The 20,825-nt window shown below is 64.8% G+C and overlaps 3 protein-coding genes across 3 annotated transcripts; all 3 read right to left on the bottom strand.

The window, feature by feature from the left end:
* Positions 1 to 1,835: 1,835 nt before the first annotated feature.
* On the bottom strand, positions 1,836 to 3,683 carry LOC123657671. The gene has a single exon (XM_045593193.1). The coding sequence runs from the start codon at positions 3,681 to 3,683 to the stop codon at positions 1,836 to 1,838; it is 1,848 nt and encodes a 615-aa protein (XP_045449149.1).
* Positions 3,684 to 7,950: 4,267 nt separating this feature from the next.
* On the bottom strand, positions 7,951 to 9,798 carry LOC123657670. Its single transcript, XM_045593192.1, has one exon. It carries the CDS (start codon positions 9,796 to 9,798, stop codon positions 7,951 to 7,953), a length of 1,848 nt encoding a protein of 615 aa, XP_045449148.1.
* Positions 9,799 to 15,619: 5,821 nt separating this feature from the next.
* On the bottom strand, positions 15,620 to 17,470 carry LOC123657669. Its single transcript, XM_045593191.1, has one exon. The coding sequence runs from the start codon at positions 17,468 to 17,470 to the stop codon at positions 15,620 to 15,622; it is 1,851 nt and encodes a 616-aa protein (XP_045449147.1).
* Positions 17,471 to 20,825: the final 3,355 nt, after the last annotated feature.

Genomic DNA, 20,825 nt, shown 5'->3' with positions numbered 1-20,825 from the left:
GCAAGTAGGTCGGCACCCCGTGGTAGCGGAGCGCCTCCCTGATGCAGCCCCAGGGCAACGTATTGAAGGCGTTGGCGATGTCGATAGACACCGCCACGACGACGTCGCCCCGGGCCACCGCTTCCTGCACCTGGGCACGGACGCACAGCACGGCATCCACGGTAGAACGGCCACTGCGAAAGCCGAACTGTACGTCCGAGAGGTCGGGTCCTCGACGCCCGAGGTGCGCCACCAGACGCGCGGCCACGACGCGCTCGAACAGCTTGGCGAGCTCGTCGAGGAGGACGATGGGGCGGTACGCCGACGGTGACTCCGCCGGCCGGCCTTCCTTCCTGAGGAGGACTAACCTGCCTGTCTTCCACCGCTGTGGAATTGTGGCTTGAGCCAGACAGGCAGAGAATAGCCCTCGAACTTGCGGCGCCAGGTGGTTCAGCGCCACCGCCCACGCCCTCCCCGGAATCCCATCCGGGCCTGGAGCGACGTTCTTCCGTCGCAGCCGCGCGACTGCTTCCTCAAATTCGGACTCTCCGACCTCCGGTGCCTCCTCTCCGACGTCTCGATCCTCTCCACGCGGTGCCATCGACGGCGGCTCGTGCTCGGCCGGCGCCGTCGGAAACAGGGCCGCGACCACCTCACGGACCACTTCGGCGTCCAGGGTCTCCGTGAGTGGAGGAGCCCAGGGACGGACCTTGTTGCGTACCCGCTTGTAGGGCATCCCCCACGGGTCGCTGTTCAGTCCGTCCAGCATTTCCTCCCTGGCCGCGGCCTGCGACTCGCCGATGGCACGACGGAGGCTGGCTTTGGCTGCCGTGTAAAGGGCGTACAGCCGCTCGCCCTCCTCCTCGTGCCGTGTCCTGTCCTGCGAAGCGGGGGGCGTCCTGAAGATGCGCCTCCTGCAGCGCGTGTACTGGCGTCGGACGGCCACGCACTCCCTGCGCAGTTGCGCTATCGCCTCCGACCACCAGTACACCTGAGCCCGCCCGGGGCGACCCCTCGACCGCGGCATGGCCGCGTCGCACGCGTCGGTCATTCTGGCCACCAGCCAGTCTGCCACCCTGTCCGGTGAACCGTCGACGCGCGGCTGACACGACGCCACTATCGCCGCTTCGTCGAGTCGCTCCCGGTCGAGACGCTTCAGCTGCCACCGAGGACCCTCCTCCGCCGGGGCGCGGCTGGAGCTTGGCGGCACCGCCGGACGAGCGGAGATCTCGAAGCGGATGTAACGATGATCCGAGAGAGTCTCCACGTCGTCCAGCACTCGCCAGTCCCGAACGCGGCGCGCGAGGCCGGGGCTCGCAAACGACACGTCCACGATCGAGCCGCCTGACCTGCGCACGCACGTGTTGGCCGTCCCGCGATTGAGGACGGTCAGGCCGGTGGCAACGAGCCACTCCTCCAGAATCGCCCCCCGCGCATCTGTGGCAGGACACCCCCACAGACGTGACTTCGCATTGAAGTCGCCCAGCACGAGCACTTCCGCCGGATAAAACCTACGCATGATCGACTCGGTCCCGTCGAGGAACGCCTCGAACTCGGCGACCGACTTGTTCGGGGAAAAATACGCCCCGACGATGGCCACCTCCCCCAGCAGTGCCGCGACGCAACCCGAGCCCCTCACAATATTCGTAAAGGGCGGGGCGCCCGCGGCGACCTGGGTCACGATGGCCACCACGCCGTCGTTATCGCCGATCCAATTATCCCTCGGCGGGACCGAGTACGGCTCGGCCACCACCGCCGCCCGCACGGACCACTGTACCAGGCTCTGGACGAGGAGGTCCTGGGCCCTGGCACAGTGGTTCAGGTTGGCTTGGAGCACCTTAAGCGCCATAACGCAGTTAGGTGTCCATTGCTACCTCCCCGGCTCGGTTGGCGGGCGGTGCGCGGGTTTTATCCCTGGGCGCCGCCTTTTTCCTCCTATGACTTGCTTTATTGCGAGGGCACGCAACTAGGCTGTGCCCAGCCGGTTTTTTCTCCGCCTGGCATATGGGACAGCAAGCTTCGGCAGTACACTGCCGGCGAATGTGCCCCTCCTTGCCGCAGCGGTAGCACTGGCCGCTGCGGTCCACCCCCTTGTCGCACTTCGCTGCCACGTGCCCAACCTCGTGGCAGCGATAACATTGCTGAGGTCTCGCCTTCAGCAGGGACACACTCGCCGACACGAATCCAACGAGTAGGCGGCGCCCGTCGACCACTTTCTTCGCCGCCTCTACTGGCAGGCGAACCCACGCTGTCCCGATGCCGGCGAAGTTTTGCCGTACTTCGCCCACTTTTATCGATTCTTCGGCGCATCCTCCCGCCTTGGCGATCACGCCGGCCAGCTCCTGGGGAGTGACCGAGTCGTCTAACCCGGCCACCCGCAGGTCGGCGCACTTCTCCGGGCGGGTGACCGCCACGTCCTCGCCGACGACCGCCTTGATGCGCCGGGCTAGCTCCTCGGCCTTCTCCTTATTGCCGGTGCCGGGCAGCTCGAACCTTCGCGCGCCGGTCTGAGAGACCCTATAGCGAGTCTCGACGCCCATGCTCGCTATAAGGCCGTCAGCCTTTATGGCACCGAGGACCTCCGCGTAGGTCCTCGTGCTGCCCGGCAGCAGCGTCAGCTGCACCGCCGCCGATCGCGGCAGTCGCAGCTTCGGCGTCTTTGGCTTTTTAGCCGGCACACCTTTGTTCTGGGGCTGGGGCTGGTTTTTGGGCGGCCCCACCTTCCTGCCTTTCCTCGCCACCACATTCCACCCCTCCGTCAGAGCGGCCGGAGCAGGTGGTAGGGGGCGAGGCTCGTTGGGCGCAGCGACTTGGGTAGCCGCACCCGCCTTCTTCTTCTTTTTCTTCTTCTTGGCAGACTGACTTGCAGACTTTGGGGCCGGGTTCGCTGGCGGAGTCAGCGTTGTGACCCCTGTCTGCGGCGGCGACGTTGCGATCTTCTTCGAAGCCGCCGGTGGTCCTTTTCGCGCTTCAGGCGCTTCAGGCAGGAGTCTGCCAGACTCCTCCAGCTTCGCCAGGCGGGAGTCGAGCATGGCGCCCACCCCTGCCATTATGCGGTCGATCAGTCCGTTTTCATTCGCGGGAGGGGCTGGAGTGGACGTCGAGCCCAGCTCACGCCTAATGTCGGCTACACTCTGTCGCAGCTCGGAGATCTCCGAGCGGAGCTGTACGTTCTCCGCTTCTAGGCGCTCGTTGGCCTCCCGCAGCTGCCTGACCTCATCATTCGTCGTTCGGTGGTATAGGGCGCCGAGTACTTCGCCTATACCCTTGGCGGACTCATTCAGAGCTTTCTTGCTCGTCCCCTTCAAGTTCTTAGAGATCTTTGTCACGGTGAGAATGGCCTCGACGTATTCCTGGGCCTTCCGATGCAGATCTGTTATCGAGCATTCTTCCGAAATCGTCCCACCTTCCGGATTTATATTAGAGCGCGAAGCTCTCACTCTCCTTGAGATCTCAATGGCCTCGCTTTCGGCCTCAAGCTCGAGCTCCCTCTCGCACTGCTTGAGGTAGTCGGCCTTGGCCTTGGCGAGGCCAACATATTGCCCTGTCGTGGGCGGTCGGCCACGACCCCTGCGCGCCGTGTGACACTTTCCTGCCGTGGACTTATCATCAGTGTCATCTGACGTGTCTTCTTCCCTATCGCGCTTCCGCTTCCAGAGCCGAGCGCGAGACGAGTCGGAGTCGCACGGTGATCGCGACCTCATGCCGACGTCAGACAACTCTCCATCCGAAACAACTGCACCCTTCTCGGGCCTCTCCTCTACTCCGCCCTTCTCGGGCCTCTCGTCAATCTCCACACCATCATCGTTTAAAAGTTTTTTGTTTTCAAGTTCCATAACTGTTCCCACGAGTAAGGGGGAAAAGGTGGTCAGCCCGAGGTAACACCCCCTGTACCTGGGCAAGCCTCGCGTAACCCCACTCTGGCCTCGGCGGGGCTGCAGAGCAGGGGATCGCAGTAGTGACTGAACTACCCATCAGCCATGCATCCCCTCGCGCTGCGTCGCCGCTTGGGATTCGGGGTAATTTTTTATAGAGGTTTTCTTCCTCGCGGTCCGGCCGATTAAGGCAAGACCCTCGGTCCCGTTCGTGGCCGCGAGACATGACCACGACACCACAAACGGGATTACGATAATAGGACGGTGAGCGAACAGGACTCCTGCCCACTCTGTCCGACGGCGGGGTAAGCGCACGCCGAACCCATCCACCCCCCCGTGGTGACACAGTGCGCGAGCGCTGTGCCACCTGATGCGCTCACGGGACAACTCTAATGTAGAGCGCCGGAATGCATCCCCACACGCGTCGGTCGTCAGCCGCGACGGGCAGCAGTGCCGCGATTGTGGTACTGCTGCCCGTCCCGTTGCCCAGGGTGCACCACGAGGAGGTCACCGACAAGCACCCCAACCTAACCTAACCTAACCTAACCTAACCTAACCTAACCTAACCTAACCTAACCTAACCTAACCTAACCTAACCTAACCTAACCTAACCTTTTTTTTTTTTTTTTTTTTTTTTTTTTTTTACGTTGGAAAATGCATTTACGCACTGACCCCGCCACCGAAAGCTCGGCAGCGGGAGTGTGGGGCTCCCGGCGGTAGGTGCAATGCCGGACTACCCACTAAAAACCAACGGTGTCCACCTTCGTCGCCCGTGCCGGGGTCGCAGGAGTCCGAATTCTTCTGCAAACCCCGGCGGCGTGCCTCGTCAGGCCCTGTCCCGTCCTCGTGGAGGAGGTGGCGCGCGGGGGACACCGCGCGCGCCTACCCGGCAGATTTTGGTCTGCCTAGCGTCTAGGGAGGGAGGCGGTTATCGTGCGCCAGCCTCCGACGCCCGGTCCTTTTGCGGCGGAGGGGGAGGTCGGTGGTGTCCTCCCTCACCCGCTCCGCCGCCTCCTTCTGCGCCATCACCCGCTCACAGTACGCGAGGACGGCGTCCCAGCACCTCTCGCTGCCGGTCATGGCAGAAATCACGGCCGGCAGCGAAAGGTCCGGCCCAACTACGCTTCGGAGCTCTTCCCGCTCCTCCGCCCACGCCGGACACTCCTCCAACACGTGTTGCGCCGACTCGTCGTCACAATCCTGGCAGTGGTGGCAGCGAGGAGAGGGCTCCCTCCCGGCGACCCGACACAGGTACCCCCCGAAGCAACCGTGCCCCGAGAGGACCTGCGTGGCGCGGAAGGTTAGGACGCCATGTCGTCTGTCCAACCACTGCCGAAGAACCGGCCGAACCGCATCGATCGTCCGGTGCCCCGCACTCGGACGCTCGAGCCTCACAACCCACTCCGCGATCGCGGCATCCCGCTCTCGCCTCAGATGTTCTGCCAGCCGTGGTGCCGGACTGAGGGTCCCGGACGCCAGACTCCGACGCCGCCGGTATGACGACGCCAGAGAGGCCGCGTCCAGGTCCCAGGGCTGGACTCCAGCCAGCACGCACGCTGCCTCGCCCGAGATCGTACGGTACCCGCGTACGACCCTGATCGCCATCACCCTCTGCGCGCGCCGCAGCAGGGCGATGTTTTCGCGGTCCAGGGCGTCGGCCCAGACGGGGGCACCGTACATCGCCATCGCTCTCACGACGCCGGTGTAGAGCCGGCGGCAGCTCACACCGGGACCGCCGATGTTCGGCAAAAGCCACGAGAGCGAGGCTCCCACCTTCAGCAAGCGCGGGACGAGCCGCGCGAAGTGCGCCCGGAACTTCCACCGGCCGTCGAGCACGAGACCCAGGTACGTCATCGTGCCCGACAGGCCGATGCGAGTGCCTCCCACGATAATATGGGCGTCGTGGGGAGGCGCCCTCCTCGGGCCATGAAAAACGATGCCTTGCGCCTTATCCAGCGCGACGACGAGGCCGAGACGCCGGATTCGCGCCACGACCTGCGCGACGCCAGCGGTCGCCAGCACTGTCGCCTCCCGATACGTCGGTCGGCGGGCCAGCACCAGCGTGTCGTCGGCGTAGCAGACGACGCTGACGCCGCGCAGCAACGAGCCACGCAACACCCAATCGTACCCGATGTTCCACAGGAGTGGCCCAAGCACCGACCCCTGCGGAACACCGCACACGACTTCCCTTCTCACAACCCGACCATCCCTTCCGGGGAAGACCACCCACCTGTCGGAGAGGTAGGCACCGACCACGCGACGCAAGTAGGTCGGCACCCCGTGGTAGCGGAGCGCCTCCCTGATGCAGCCCCAGGGCAACGTATTGAAGGCGTTGGCGATGTCGATAGACACCGCCACGACGACGTCGCCCCGGGCCACCGCTTCCTGCACCTGGGCACGGACGCACAGCACGGCATCCACGGTAGAACGGCCACTGCGAAAGCCGAACTGTACGTCCGAGAGGTCGGGTCCTCGACGCCCGAGGTGCGCCACCAGACGCGCGGCCACGACGCGCTCGAACAGCTTGGCGAGCTCGTCGAGGAGGACGATGGGGCGGTACGCCGACGGTGACTCCGCCGGCCGGCCTTCCTTCCTGAGGAGGACTAACCTGCCTGTCTTCCACCGCTGTGGAATTGTGGCTTGAGCCAGACAGGCAGAGAATAGCCCTCGAACTTGCGGCGCCAGGTGGTTCAGCGCCACCGCCCACGCCCTCCCCGGAATCCCATCCGGGCCTGGAGCGACGTTCTTCCGTCGCAGCCGCGCGACTGCTTCCTCAAATTCGGACTCTCCGACCTCCGGTGCCTCCTCTCCGACGTCTCGATCCTCTCCACGCGGTGCCATCGACGGCGGCTCGTGCTCGGCCGGCGCCGTCGGAAACAGGGCCGCGACCACCTCACGGACCACTTCGGCGTCCAGGGTCTCCGTGAGTGGAGGAGCCCAGGGACGGACCTTGTTGCGTACCCGCTTGTAGGGCATCCCCCACGGGTCGCTGTTCAGTCCGTCCAGCATTTCCTCCCTGGCCGCGGCCTGCGACTCGCCGATGGCACGACGGAGGCTGGCTTTGGCTGCCGTGTAAAGGGCGTACAGCCGCTCGCCCTCCTCCTCGTGCCGTGTCCTGTCCTGCGAAGCGGGGGGCGTCCTGAAGATGCGCCTCCTGCAGCGCGTGTACTGGCGTCGGACGGCCACGCACTCCCTGCGCAGTTGCGCTATCGCCTCCGACCACCAGTACACCTGAGCCCGCCCGGGGCGACCCCTCGACCGCGGCATGGCCGCGTCGCACGCGTCGGTCATTCTGGCCACCAGCCAGTCTGCCACCCTGTCCGGTGAACCGTCGACGCGCGGCTGACACGACGCCACTATCGCCGCTTCGTCGAGTCGCTCCCGGTCGAGACGCTTCAGCTGCCACCGAGGACCCTCCTCCGCCGGGGCGCGGCTGGAGCTTGGCGGCACCGCCGGACGAGCGGAGATCTCGAAGCGGATGTAACGATGATCCGAGAGAGTCTCCACGTCGTCCAGCACTCGCCAGTCCCGAACGCGGCGCGCGAGGCCGGGGCTCGCAAACGACACGTCCACGATCGAGCCGCCTGACCTGCGCACGCACGTGTTGGCCGTCCCGCGATTGAGGACGGTCAGGCCGGTGGCAACGAGCCACTCCTCCAGAATCGCCCCCCGCGCATCTGTGGCAGGACACCCCCACAGACGTGACTTCGCATTGAAGTCGCCCAGCACGAGCACTTCCGCCGGATAAAACCTACGCATGATCGACTCGGTCCCGTCGAGGAACGCCTCGAACTCGGCGACCGACTTGTTCGGGGAAAAATACGCCCCGACGATGGCCACCTCCCCCAGCAGTGCCGCGACGCAACCCGAGCCCCTCACAATATTCGTAAAGGGCGGGGCGCCCGCGGCGACCTGGGTCACGATGGCCACCACGCCGTCGTTATCGCCGATCCAATTATCCCTCGGCGGGACCGAGTACGGCTCGGCCACCACCGCCGCCCGCACGGACCACTGTACCAGGCTCTGGACGAGGAGGTCCTGGGCCCTGGCACAGTGGTTCAGGTTGGCTTGGAGCACCTTAAGCGCCATAACGCAGTTAGGTGTCCATTGCTACCTCCCCGGCTCGGTTGGCGGGCGGTGCGCGGGTTTTATCCCTGGGCGCCGCCTTTTTCCTCCTATGACTTGCTTTATTGCGAGGGCACGCAACTAGGCTGTGCCCAGCCGGTTTTTTCTCCGCCTGGCATATGGGACAGCAAGCTTCGGCAGTACACTGCCGGCGAATGTGCCCCTCCTTGCCGCAGCGGTAGCACTGGCCGCTGCGGTCCACCCCCTTGTCGCACTTCGCTGCCACGTGCCCAACCTCGTGGCAGCGATAACATTGCTGAGGTCTCGCCTTCAGCAGGGACACACTCGCCGACACGAATCCAACGAGTAGGCGGCGCCCGTCGACCACTTTCTTCGCCGCCTCTACCGGCAGGCGAACCCACGCTGTCCCGATGCCGGCGAAGTTTTGCCGTACTTCGCCCACTTTTATCGATTCTTCGGCGCATCCTCCCGCCTTGGCGATCACGCCGGCCAGCTCCTGGGGAGTGACCGAGTCGTCTAACCCGGCCACCCGCAGGTCGGCGCACTTCTCCGGGCGGGTGACCGCCACGTCCTCGCCGACGACCGCCTTGATGCGCCGGGCTAGCTCCTCGGCCTTCTCCTTATTGCCGGTGCCGGGCAGCTCGAACCTTCGCGCGCCGGTCTGAGAGACCCTATAGCGAGTCTCGACGCCCATGCTCGCTATAAGGCCGTCAGCCTTTATGGCACCGAGGACCTCCGCGTAGGTCCTCGTGCTGCCCGGCAGCAGCGTCAGCTGCACCGCCGCCGATCGCGGCAGTCGCAGCTTCGGCGTCTTTGGCTTTTTAGCCGGCACACCTTTGTTCTGGGGCTGGGGCTGGTTTTTGGGCGGCCCCACCTTCCTGCCTTTCCTCGCCACCACATTCCACCCCTCCGTCAGAGCGGCCGGAGCAGGTGGTAGGGGGCGAGGCTCGTTGGGCGCAGCGACTTGGGTAGCCGCACCCGCCTTCTTCTTCTTTTTCTTCTTCTTGGCAGACTGACTTGCAGACTTTGGGGCCGGGTTCGCTGGCGGAGTCAGCGTTGTGACCCCTGTCTGCGGCGGCGACGTTGCGATCTTCTTCGAAGCCGCCGGTGGTCCTTTTCGCGCTTCAGGCGCTTCAGGCAGGAGTCTGCCAGACTCCTCCAGCTTCGCCAGGCGGGAGTCGAGCATGGCGCCCACCCCTGCCATTATGCGGTCGATCAGTCCGTTTTCATTCGCGGGAGGGGCTGGAGTGGACGTCGAGCCCAGCTCACGCCTAATGTCGGCTACACTCTGTCGCAGCTCGGAGATCTCCGAGCGGAGCTGTACGTTCTCCGCTTCTAGGCGCTCGTTGGCCTCCCGCAGCTGCCTGACCTCATCATTCGTCGTTCGGTGGTATAGGGCGCCGAGTACTTCGCCTATACCCTCGGCGGACTCATTCAGAGCTTTCTTGCTCGTCCCCTTCAAGTTCTTAGAGATCTTTGTCACGGTGAGAATGGCCTCGACGTATTCCTGGGCCTTCCGATGCAGATCTGTTATCGAGCATTCTTCCGAAATCGTCCCACCTTCCGGATTTATATTAGAGCGCGAAGCTCTCACTCTCCTTGAGATCTCAATGGCCTCGCTTTCGGCCTCAAGCTCGAGCTCCCTCTCGCACTGCTTGAGGTAGTCGGCCTTGGCCTTGGCGAGGCCAACATATTGCCCTGTCGTGGGCGGTCGGCCACGACCCCTGCGCGCCGTGTGACACTTTCCTGCCGTGGACTTATCATCAGTGTCATCTGACGTGTCTTCTTCCCTATCGCGCTTCCGCTTCCAGAGCCGAGCGCGAGACGAGTCGGAGTCGCACGGTGATCGCGACCTCATGCCGACGTCAGACAACTCTCCATCCGAAACAACTGCACCCTTCTCGGGCCTCTCCTCTACTCCGCCCTTCTCGGGCCTCTCGTCAATCTCCACACCATCATCGTTTAAAAGTTTTTTGTTTTCAAGTTCCATAACTGTTCCCACGAGTAAGGGGGAAAAGGTGGTCAGCCCGAGGTAACACCCCCTGTACCTGGGCAAGCCTCGCGTAACCCCACTCTGGCCTCGGCGGGGCTGCAGAGCAGGGGATCGCAGTAGTGACTGAACTACCCATCAGCCATGCATCCCCTCGCGCTGCGTCGCCGCTTGGGATTCGGGGTAATTTTTTATAGAGGTTTTCTTCCTCGCGGTCCGGCCGATTAAGGCAAGACCCTCGGTCCCGTTCGTGGCCGCGAGACATGACCACGACACCACAAACGGGATTACGATAATAGGACGGTGAGCGAACAGGACTCCTGCCCACTCTGTCCGACGGCGGGGTAAGCGCACGCCGAACCCATCCACCCCCCCGTGGTGACACAGTGCGCGAGCGCTGTGCCACCTGATGCGCTCACGGGACAACTCTAATGTAGAGCGCCGGAATGCATCCCCACACGCGTCGGTCGTCAGCCGCGACGGGCAGCAGTGCCGCGATTGTGGTACTGCTGCCCGTCCCGTTGCCCAGGGTGCACCACGAGGAGGTCACCGACAAGCACCCCAACCTAACCTAACCTAACCTTTTTTTTTTTTTTTTTTTTTTTTTTTTTTTAACGTGGGGAAAATCCGTCATGGACACCCTCCGGTAGGGGGGGCTCGGAGGGGATTCAGACTCTTACTGAATAAAAACCGCCACGTGTGTTCTGCCGTGCGCCTATGTGGCGGGGTCACAAGGACGCTGTCAGCTCTTTCGCAACCCCGCCGGCGCTTGCCCTTTCGGGCCCACCACGGTGCAAGCACCTCGGAGGACGCACTCGAACACGAAGCGCGCCCTCCCCTCCTTGGGGGACCGTGCAAGTCGGACGACGAATCCCCCGACCCATCGCCCGCGTGGCCTCCCCCGCGGGCAGGGGGACACCCCCCGCCCGCATCGCGCCTGTGGGTACAATCCCGCGCCACCCCGGCGCCCCAGGCCTAGCCCGGCGACTCGGCTCGCCAGGCACCTAGCCCGGGGCGGACAATGTCAGCCCGACGAAGCCGACAAAGGCCAGGGTGGCCGCAGTCAAGGCCTCTAGCCGACCGCAGCCTCGGCGCGAGAGAGCGCCCCCGCACGCCTTAGGGCGGGCGAGCGAACCCGCCCACCCCACTCCCCGCACCGCGTCGCAGTGCCATACCCTCACCGACGGCAACCTACGTGCCACCCCGCACCGCGCACGACCTCCGAACTGAAAGACGGGCTTTCCGGGCCCCCTTCTCAGAGCGAGGAACGAGTCGGCAAGACCGTCAGTCCGCAAGACCCGCCCCCGGTGATCCAAGTCCGAGACCCGTCCCGTCCCGGGCCGAAAGACGAGCCGCAGACCCCCATAAGTCCGCAAACCCACCCCCGGTGATCCGGGACCGAGACCCGACCCCGGCCCCGGAGTTAATCCAGGACCGAGACCCGCCCCTGGAGCGGAAGACAACGTTTCCGGTGATCCAGGACCAGCACAGAGGACCTTCCCTTCCTTAGGGGCGCGCCCAACGGCCTCGACACCCCTATGCGCTTTCGCGCCTCCCGGAGCGCGACCCAAAGGCCCCGGCACTCCAAACGCGCCTACGCACGTCCTCCTCGCGCCGCGTCGCAGCGCCAAACCCTCACCGACGGCAACCTACGTGCCACCCCGCACCGCGCACGACCTCTGAACCGAAAGACGGGCTTACCGAGTCCCATTCTCGGAGCGAGGAACGAGTCGGCAAGACCGTCAGTCCGCAAGACCCGCCCCCGGTGATCCGAGTCCGAGACCCGTCCCGTCCCGGGCCGAAAGACGAGTCGCGGACCCCCATAAGTCCGCAAACCCGCCCCCGGTGATCCGGGACCGAGACCCGACCCCGGCCCCGGAGTAAATCCAGGACCGAAACCCGCCCCTGGAGCGAAAGACAACGCTTCCGGTGATCCAGGACCAGCCCAGAGGACCTTCCCTTCCCTAGGAGCGCGCCACACGGCCTCGACACCCCTATGCGCTTTCGCGCCTCCCGAAGCGCGACCCAAAGGCCCCGGCACTTCAATGCGCTTTCGCGCCCTCCTCCCTGGTTTTGGTCCGCGGGGGTCCGAGGACCCCTACCGCCCGCGTCTCGCTAGTAACGCAGGCGGCACTCCCCTATCCGCCACCCGGGGGACGCGCCCAGGTAGAAGACCAGGAACTCCTCCCAGACCTAGGTCTGGGGCCTGGGAACCTAACCTAACCTAACCTAACCTAACCTTTTTTTTTTTTTTTTTTTTTTTACGTTGGAAAATGCATTTACGCACTGACCCCGCCACCGAAAGCTCGGCAGCGGGAGTGTGGGGCTCCCGGCGGTAGGTGCAATGCCAGACTACCCACTAAAAACCAACGGTGTCCACCTTCGTCGCCCGTGCCGGGGTCGCAGGAAACCGAATTCTTCTGCAAACCCCGGCGGCGTGCCTCGTCAGGCCCTTTCCCGTCCTCGTGGAGGAGGTGGCGCGCGGGGGACACCGCGCGCGCCTACCCGGCAGATTTTGGTCTGCCTAGCGTCTAGGGAGGGAGGCGGTTATCGTGCGCCAGCCTCCGACGCCCGGTCCTTTTGCGGCGGAGGGGGAGGTCGGTGGTGTCCTCCCTCACCCGCTCCGCCGCCTCCTTCTGCGCCATCACCCGCTCACAGTACGCGAGGACGGCGTCCCAGCACCTCTCGCTGCCGGTCATGGCAGAAATCACGGCCGGCAGCGAAAGGTCCGGCCCAACTACGCTTCGGAGCTCTTCCCGCTCCTCCGCCCACGCCGGACACTCCGCCAACATGTGTTGCGCCGACTCGTCGTCACAATCCTGGCAGTGGTGGCAGCGAGGAGAGGGCTCCCTCCCGGCGACCCGACACAGGTACCCCCCGAAGCAACCGTGCCCCGAGAGGACCTGCGTGGCGCGGAAGGTTAGGACGCCATGTCGTCTGTCCAACCACTGCCGAAGAACCGGCCGAACCGCATCGATCGTCCGGTGCCCCGCACTCGGACGCTCGAGCCTCACAACCCACTCCGCGATCGCGGCATCCCGCTCTCGCCTCAGGTGTTCTGCAAGCCGTGGTGCCGGACTGAGGGTCCCGGACGCCAGACTCCGACGCCGCCGGTATGACGACGCCAGAAAGACCGCGTCCAGGTCCCAGGGCAGGACTCCAGCCAGCACGCACGCTGCCTCGCCCGAGATCGTACGGTACCCGCGTACGACCCTGATCGCCATCACCCTCTGCGCGCGCCGCAGCAGGGCGATGTTCTCGCGGTCCAGGGCGTCGGACCAGACGGGGGCACCGTACATCGCCATCGCTCTCACGACGCCGGTGTAGAGCCGGCGGCAGCTCACACCGGGACCGCCGATGTTCGGCAAAAGCCACGAGAGCGAGGCTCCCACCTTCAGCAAGCGCGGGACGAGCCGCGCGAAGTGCGCCCGGAACTTCCACCGGCCGTCGAGCACGAGACCCAGGTACGTCATCGTGCCCGACAGGCCGATGCGAGTGCCTCCCACGATAAGATGGGCGTCGTGGGGAGGCACCCTCCTCGGGCCGTGGAAGACTATTCCTTGCGCCTTGTCCAGCGCGACGACGAGGCCGAGACGCCGGATTCGCGCCACGACCTGCGCGACGCCAGCGGTCGCCAGCACTGCCGCCTCCCGATACGTCGGTCGGCGGGCCAGCACCAGAGTGCTGACGCCGCGCAGCAGCGAGCCACGCAACACCCAGTCGTACCCGATGTTCCACAGGAGTGGGCCGAGCACCGACCCCTGCGGAACACCGCACACGACTTCCTTTCTCACAAGCCGACCATCCCTTCCGGGGAAGACCACCCACCTGTCGGAGAGGTAGGCACCGACCACGCGACGCAAGTAGGTCGGCACCCCGTGATAGCGGAGCGCCTCCCTGATGCAACCCCAGGGCAACGTGTTAAAGGCGTTGGCGATGTCGATAGACACCGCCACGACGACGTCGCCCCGGGCCACCGCTTCCTGCACCTGGGCACGGACGCACAGCACGGCATCCACGGTAGAACGGCCACTGCGGAAGCCGAACTGCACGTCCGAGAGGTCGGGTCCTCGACGCTCGAGGTGCGCCACCAGACGCGCGGCCACGACGCGCTCGAATAGCTTAGCGAGCTCGTCGAGGAGGACGATGGGGCGGTACGCCGACGGTGACTCCGCCGGCCGGCCTTCCTTCCTGAGGAGGACTAACCTGCCTGTCTTCCACCGCTGTGGAATTATGGCTTGAGCCAGACAGGCAGAGAATAGCCCTCGAACTCGCGGTGCCAGGTGGTTCAGCGCCACCGCCCACGCCCTCCCCGGAATCCCATCCGGGCCTGGAGCGACGTTCTTCCGTCGCAGCCGCGCGACTGCTTCCTCGAATTCCAACTCTCCGACCTCCGGTGCCTCCTCTCCGACGTCTCGATCTTCTCCCCGCGGTGCCATCGACGGCGGCTCGTGCTCGGCCGGCGCCGTCGGGAACAGGGCCGCGACCACCTCACGGACCACTTCGGCGTCCAGGGTCTCCGTGAGTGGAGGAGCCCAGGGACGGACCTTGTTGCGTACCCGCTTGTAGGGCATCCCCCACGGGTCGCTGTTCAGTCCGTCCAGCATTTCCTCCCTGGCCGCGGCCTGTGACTCGCCGATGGCACGACGGAGGCTGGCTTTGGCTGCCGTGTAAAGGGCGTACAGCCGCTCGCCCTCCTCCTCGTGCCGTGTCCTGTCCTGCGAAGCGGGGGGCGTCCTGAAGATGCGCCTCCTGCAGCGCGTGTACTGGCGTCGGACGGCCACGCACTCCCTGCGCAGCTGCGCTATCGCCTCCGACCACCAGTACACCTGAGCCCGCCCGGGGCGACCCCTCGACCGCGGCATGGCCGCGTCGCACACGTCGGTCATTCTGGCCACCAGCCAGTCTGCCACCCTTTCCGGTGGACCGTCGACGCGCGGCTGACACGACGCCACTATCGCCGCTTCGTCGAGTCGCTCCCGGTCGAGACGCTTCAGCTGCCACCGAGGACCCTCCTCCGCCGAGGCGCGGCTGGAGCTTGGCGGCACCGCTGGACGAGCGGAGATCTCGAAGCGGATATAGCAATGATCCGAGAGAGTCTCCACGTCGTCCAGCACTCGCCAGTCCCGAACGCGGCGCGCGAGGCCGGGGCTCGCAAACGACACATCCACGATCGAGCCGCCCGACCTGCGCACGCACGTGTTGGCCGTCCCGCGATTGAGGACGGTCAGGCCGGTGGCAACTAGCCACTCCTCCAGAATCGCCCCCCGCGCATCTGTGGCAGGACACCCCCACAGACGTGACTTTGCGTTGAAGTCACCGAGCACGAGCACCTCCGCCGGATAAAATCTACGCAGAATCGACTCGGTCCCGTCGAGAAACGCTTCGAACTCAGCGACCGACTTGTTCGGGGAAAAATACGCCCCGACGATGGCCACCTCCCCCAGCAGTGCCGCAACGCAACCCGAGCCCCTCACAATGTTCGTAAGGGGCGGGGCGCCCGCGGCGACCTGGGTCACGATGGCCACCACCCCGTCGCGATCGCCGATCCAACTATCCCTCGGCGGGACCGAGTACGGCTCGGCCACCACCGCCGCCCGCACGGACCACTGTACCAGGCTCTGGACGAGGAGGTCCTGGGCCCTGGCACAGTGGTTCAGGTTGGCTTGGAGCACCTTAAGCGCCATTACTATGATTGGGTGTCCATTGTCACCTCCCCAGCTCTGTTGGCAGGCGACGCGCGGGTTTTATTTTTGGTCGCCGCCTTCTTCCTCCTTCCCGCTTTATTGCGAGGGCACGCAACTAGGCTGTGCCCAGCCGGTTTTTTCTCCGCCTGGCATATGGGACAGCAAGCTTCGGCAGTACATTGCCGGCGAATGTGCCCCTCCTTGCCGCAGCGGTAGCACTGGCCGCTGCGGTCCACTCCCTTGTCACACTTCGCTGCCACGTGCCCAACCTCGTGGCAGCGATAGCATTGTTGCGGTCTCGTCTTCAACAGGGTCACACTCGCCGACACGAACCCGACGAGTAGGCGGCGCCCGTCGACCACTTTCTTCGCCGCCTCTACTGGCAGGCGAACCCACGCTGTCCCGATGCCGGCGAAGTTTTGCCGTACTTCGCCCACTTTTATCGATTCCTCGGCGCATCCTCCCGCCTTGGCGATCACGCCGGCCAGCTCCTGGGGAGTGACCGAGTCGTCTAACCCGGCCACCCGCAGGTCGGCGCACTTCTCCGGGCGGGTGACCGCCACGTCCTCGCCGACGACCGCCTTGATGCGCCGGGCTAGCTCCTCGGCCTTCTCCTTATTGCCGGTGCCGGGCAGCTCGAACCTTCGCGCGCCGGTCTGAGAGACCCTATAGCGAGTCTCGACGCCCATGCTCGCTATAAGGCCGTCAGCCTTTATGGCACCGAGGACCTCCGCGTAGGTCCTCGTGCTGCCCGGCAACAGCGTCAGCTGCACCGCCGCCGATCGCGGCAATCGCAGCTTCGGCGTTTTTGGCTTTTTAGCCGGCCCACCTTTGTTCTGGGGCTGGGGCTGGTTTTTGGGCGGCCCCGCCTTTCTTCCTTTCCTCGCCACCACATTCCACCCCTCCGTCAGAGCGGCCGGAGCAGGTGGTAGGGGGCGAGGCTCGTTGGGCGCGGCGACTTGGGTAGCCGCACCCGCCTTCTTCTTCTTTTTCTTCTTCTTGGCAGACTGACTTGCAGACTTTGGGGCCGGGTTCGCTGGCGGAGTCAGCGTTGTGACCCCTGTCTGCGGCGGCGACGTTGCGATCTTCTTCGAAGCCGCCGGTGGTCCTTTTCGCACTTCAGACGCTTCAGGCAGGAGTCTGCCAGACTCCTCCAGCTTCGCCAGGCGGGAGTCGAGCATGGCGCCCACCCCCGCCATTATGCGGTCGATCAGTCCGTTTTCATTCGCGGGAGGGGCTGGAGTGGACGTCGAGCCCAGCTCACGCCTGATGTCGGCTACACTCTGTCGCAGCTCGGAGATCTCCGAGCGGAGCTGTACGTTCTCCGCTTCTAGGCGCTCGTTGGCCTCCCGCAGCTGCCTGACCTCGTCATTCGTCGTTCGGTGGTATAGGGCGCCGAGTACTTCACCTATACCCTCGGCGGACTCATTCAGAGCTTTCTTGCTCGTCCCTTTGAGGTTCTTTGATATCTTAGTGACAGTAAGAATGGCCTCGACGTATTCTTGGGCCTTCCTGTGTAGATCAATGATCGAGCATTCCCCCGACACCGTCCCACCTTCCGAAATTATGTTGGATCGCGAAGCTCTCACTCTCTTTGAGATCTCAATGGCCTCGCTTTCGGCCTCAAGCTCGAGCTCCCTCTCGCACTGCTTGAGGTAGTCGGCCTTGGCCTTGGCGAGGCCAACATATTGCCCTGTCGTGGGCGGTCGACCACGACCCCTGCGCGCCGTGTGACACTTTCCTGCCGTGGACTTATCATCAGTGTCATCTGACGTGTCTTCTTCCCTATCGCGCTTCCGCTTCCAGAGCCGAGCGCGAGACGAGTCGGAGTCGCACGGTGATCGCGACCTCATGCCGACGTCAGTCAACTCTCCATCCGAAACAACTGCACCCTTCTCGGGCCTCTCCTCTACTCCGCCCTTCTCGGGCCTCTCGTCAATCTCCACACCATCATCATTTAAAATTGTTGATTTTTGAAATTCCATAACTGTTCCCACGAGTATGGGGGAAAGGGTGGTCAGCCCGAGGTAACACCCCCTGTACCTGGGCAAGCCTCGCGTAACCCCACTCTGGCCTCGGCGGGGCTACAGAGCAGGGGATCGCAGTAGTGACTGAACTACCCATCAGCCATGCATCCCCTCACGCTGCGTCGCCGCTTGGGATTCGGGGTAATTTTTTATAGAGGTTTTCTTCCTCGCGGTCCGGCCGGTTAAGGCAAGACCCTCGGTCCCGTTCGTGGCCGCGAGACATGACCACGACACCACAAACGGGATTACGATAATAGGACGGTGAGCGAACAGGACTCCTGCCCACTCTGTCCGACGGCGGGGTAAGCGCACGCCGAACCCATTCACCCTCCCGTGGTGACACAGTGCGCGAGCGCTGTGCCACCTGATGCGCTCACGGGACAACTCTAATGTAGAGCGCCGGAATGCATCCCCACACGCGTCGGTCGTCAGCCGCGACGGGCAGCAGTGCCGCGATTGTGATACTGCTGCCCGTCCCGTTGCCCAGGGTGCACCACGAGGAGGTCACCGACAAGCACCCCAACCTAACCTAACCTAACCTAACCTTTTTTTTTTTTTTTTTTTTTTTTTTTTTTTTTTTTTTTTTTTTTTTTTTTTTTTTTTTTTACGTTGGAAAATGCATTTACGCACTGACCCCGCCACCGAAAGCTCGGCAGCGGGAGTGTGGGGCTCCCGGCGGTAGGTGCAATGCCAGACTACCCACTAAAAACCAACGGTGTCCACCTTCGTCGCCCGTGCCGGGGTCGCAGGAGTCCGAATTCTTCTGCAAACCCCGGCGGCGTGCCTCGTCAGGCCCTTTCCTGTCCTCGTGGAGGAGGTGGCGCGCGGGGGACACCGCGCGCGCCTACCCGGCAGATTTTGGTCTGCCTAGCGTCTAGGGAGGGAGGCGGTTATCGTGCGCCAGCCTCCGACGCCCGGTCCTTTTGCGGCGGAGGGGGAGGTCGGTGGTGTCCTCCCTCACCCGCTCCGCCGCCTCCTTCTGCGCCATCACCCGCTCACAGTACGCGAGGACGGCGTCCCAGCACCTCTCGCTGCCGGTCATGGCAGAAATCACGGCCGGCAGCGAAAGGTCCGGCCCAACTACGCTTCGGAGCTCTTCACGCTCCTCCGTCCACGCCGAACACTCTTCCAAGACGTGTTGCGCCGACTCGTCGTCACAATCCTGGCAGTGGTGGCAACGAGGAGAGGGCTCCCTCCCGGCGACCCGACACAGGTACCCCCCGAAGCAACCGTGCCCCGAGAGGACCTGCGTGGCGCGGAAGGTTAGGACGCCATGCCGTCTGTCCAACCACTGCCGAAGAACCGGCCGAACCGCATCGATCGTCCGGTGCCCCGCACTCGGACGCTCGAGCCTCACAACCCACTCCGCGATCGCGGCATCCCGCTCTCGCCTCAGGTGTTCTGCAAGCCGTGGTGCCGGACTGAGGGTCCCGGACGCCAGACTCCGACGCCGCCGGTATGACGACGCCAGAGAGACCGCGTCCAGGTCCCAGGGCAGGACTCCAGCCAGCACGCACGCTGCGTCGCCCGAGATCGTACGGTACCCGCGTACGACCCTGATCGCCATCACCCTCTGCGCGCGCCGCAGCAGGGCGATGTTCTCGCGGTCCAGGGTGTCGGACCAGACGGGGGCACCGTACATCGCCATCGCTCTCACGACGCCGGTGTAGAGCCGGCGGCAGCTCACACCGGGACCGCCGATGTTCGGCAAAAGCCACGAGAGCGAGGCTCCCACCTTCAGCAAGCGCGGGACGAGCCGCGCGAAGTGCGCCCGGAACTTCCACCGGCCGTCGAGCACGAGACCCAGGTACGTCATCGTGCCCGACAGGCCGATGCGAGTGCCTCCCACGATAAGATGGGCGTCGTGGGGAGGCGCCCTCCTCGGGCCGTGGAAGACTATTCCTTGTGCCTTGTCCAGCGCGACGACGAGGCCGAGGCGCCGGATTCGCGCCACGACTTGCGCGACGCCAGCGGTCGCCAGCACTGCCGCCTCCCGATACGTCGGTCGGCGGGCCAGCACCAGCGTGTCGTCGGCGTAGCAGACGACGCTGACGCCGCGCAGCAGCGAGCCACGCAACACCCAGTCGTATCCGATGTTCCACAGGAGTGGCCCGAGCACCGACCCCTGCGGGACACCGCACACGACTTCCTTTCTCACAAGCCGACCATCCCTTCCGGGGAAGACCACCCACCTGTCGGAGAGGTAGGCACCGACCACGCGACGCAAGTAGGTCGGCACCCCGTGGTAGCGGAGCGCCTCCCTGATGCAACCCCAGGGCAGCGTATTGAAGGCGTTGGCGATGTCGATAGACACCGCCACGACGACGTCGCCCTGGGCCACCGCTTCCTGCACCTGGGCACGGACGCACAGCACGGCATCCACGGTAGAACGGCCACTGCGGAAGCCGAACTGCACGTCCGAGAGGTCGGGTCCTCGACGCCCGAGGTGCGCCACCAGACGCGCGGCCACGACGCGCTCGAACAGTTTAGCGAGCTCGTCGAGGAGGACGATGGGGCGGTACGCCGACGGTGACTCCGCCGGCCGGCCTTCCTTCCTGAGGAGGACTAACCTGCCTGTCTTCCACCGCTGTGGAATTGTGGCTTGAGCCAGACAGGCAGAGAATAGCCCTCGAACTCGCGGCGCCAGGTGATTCAGCGCCACCGCCCACGCCCTCCCCGGAATCCCATCCGGGCCTGGAGCGACGTTCTTCCGTCGCAGCCGCGCGACTGCTTCCTCGAATTCGGACTCGCCGACCTCCGGTGCCTCCTCTCCGACGTCTGGATCCTCTTCCCGCGGTGCCATCGACGGCGGCTCGTGCTCGGCCGGCGCCGTCGGGAACAGGGCCGCGACCACCTCACGGACCACTTCGGCGTCCAGGGTCTCCGTGAGTGGAGGAGCCCAGGGACGGACCTTGTTGCGTACCCGCTTGTAGGGCATCCCCCACGGGTCGCTGTTCAGTCCGTCCAGCATTTCCTCCCTGGCCGCGGCCTGCGACTCGCCGATGGCACGACGGAGGCTGGCTTTGGCTGCCGTGTAAAGGGCGTACAGCCGCTCGCCCTCCTCCTCGTGCCGTGTCCTGTCCTGCGAAGCGGGGGGCGTCCTAAAGATGCGCCTCCTGCAGCGCGTGTACTGGCGTCGGACGGCCACGCACTCCCTGCGCAGCTGCGCTATCGCCTCCGA

Source organism: Melitaea cinxia, chromosome 11 (assembly GCF_905220565.1).
Source record: "Melitaea cinxia chromosome 11, ilMelCinx1.1, whole genome shotgun sequence".
NCBI classification, from domain to species: Eukaryota; Metazoa; Arthropoda; class Insecta; order Lepidoptera; family Nymphalidae; genus Melitaea; species Melitaea cinxia.
The sequence above is the reverse complement of the archived record's forward strand: the minus strand, read 5'-3'. Positions and strand labels throughout refer to the sequence as shown.

What these genes read in the sequence shown, in the direction of transcription:
- LOC123657670 (XM_045593192.1), bottom strand. Translation starts at nt 9,798, where the DNA reads ATGAGGTCGCGATCACCGTGCGACTCCGACTCGTCTCGCGCTCGGCTC.
- LOC123657669 (XM_045593191.1), bottom strand. Translation starts at nt 17,470, where the DNA reads ATGAGGTCGCGATCACCGTGCGACTCCGACTCGTCTCGCGCTCGGCTC.
- LOC123657671 (XM_045593193.1), bottom strand. Translation starts at nt 3,683, where the DNA reads ATGAGGTCGCGATCACCGTGCGACTCCGACTCGTCTCGCGCTCGGCTC.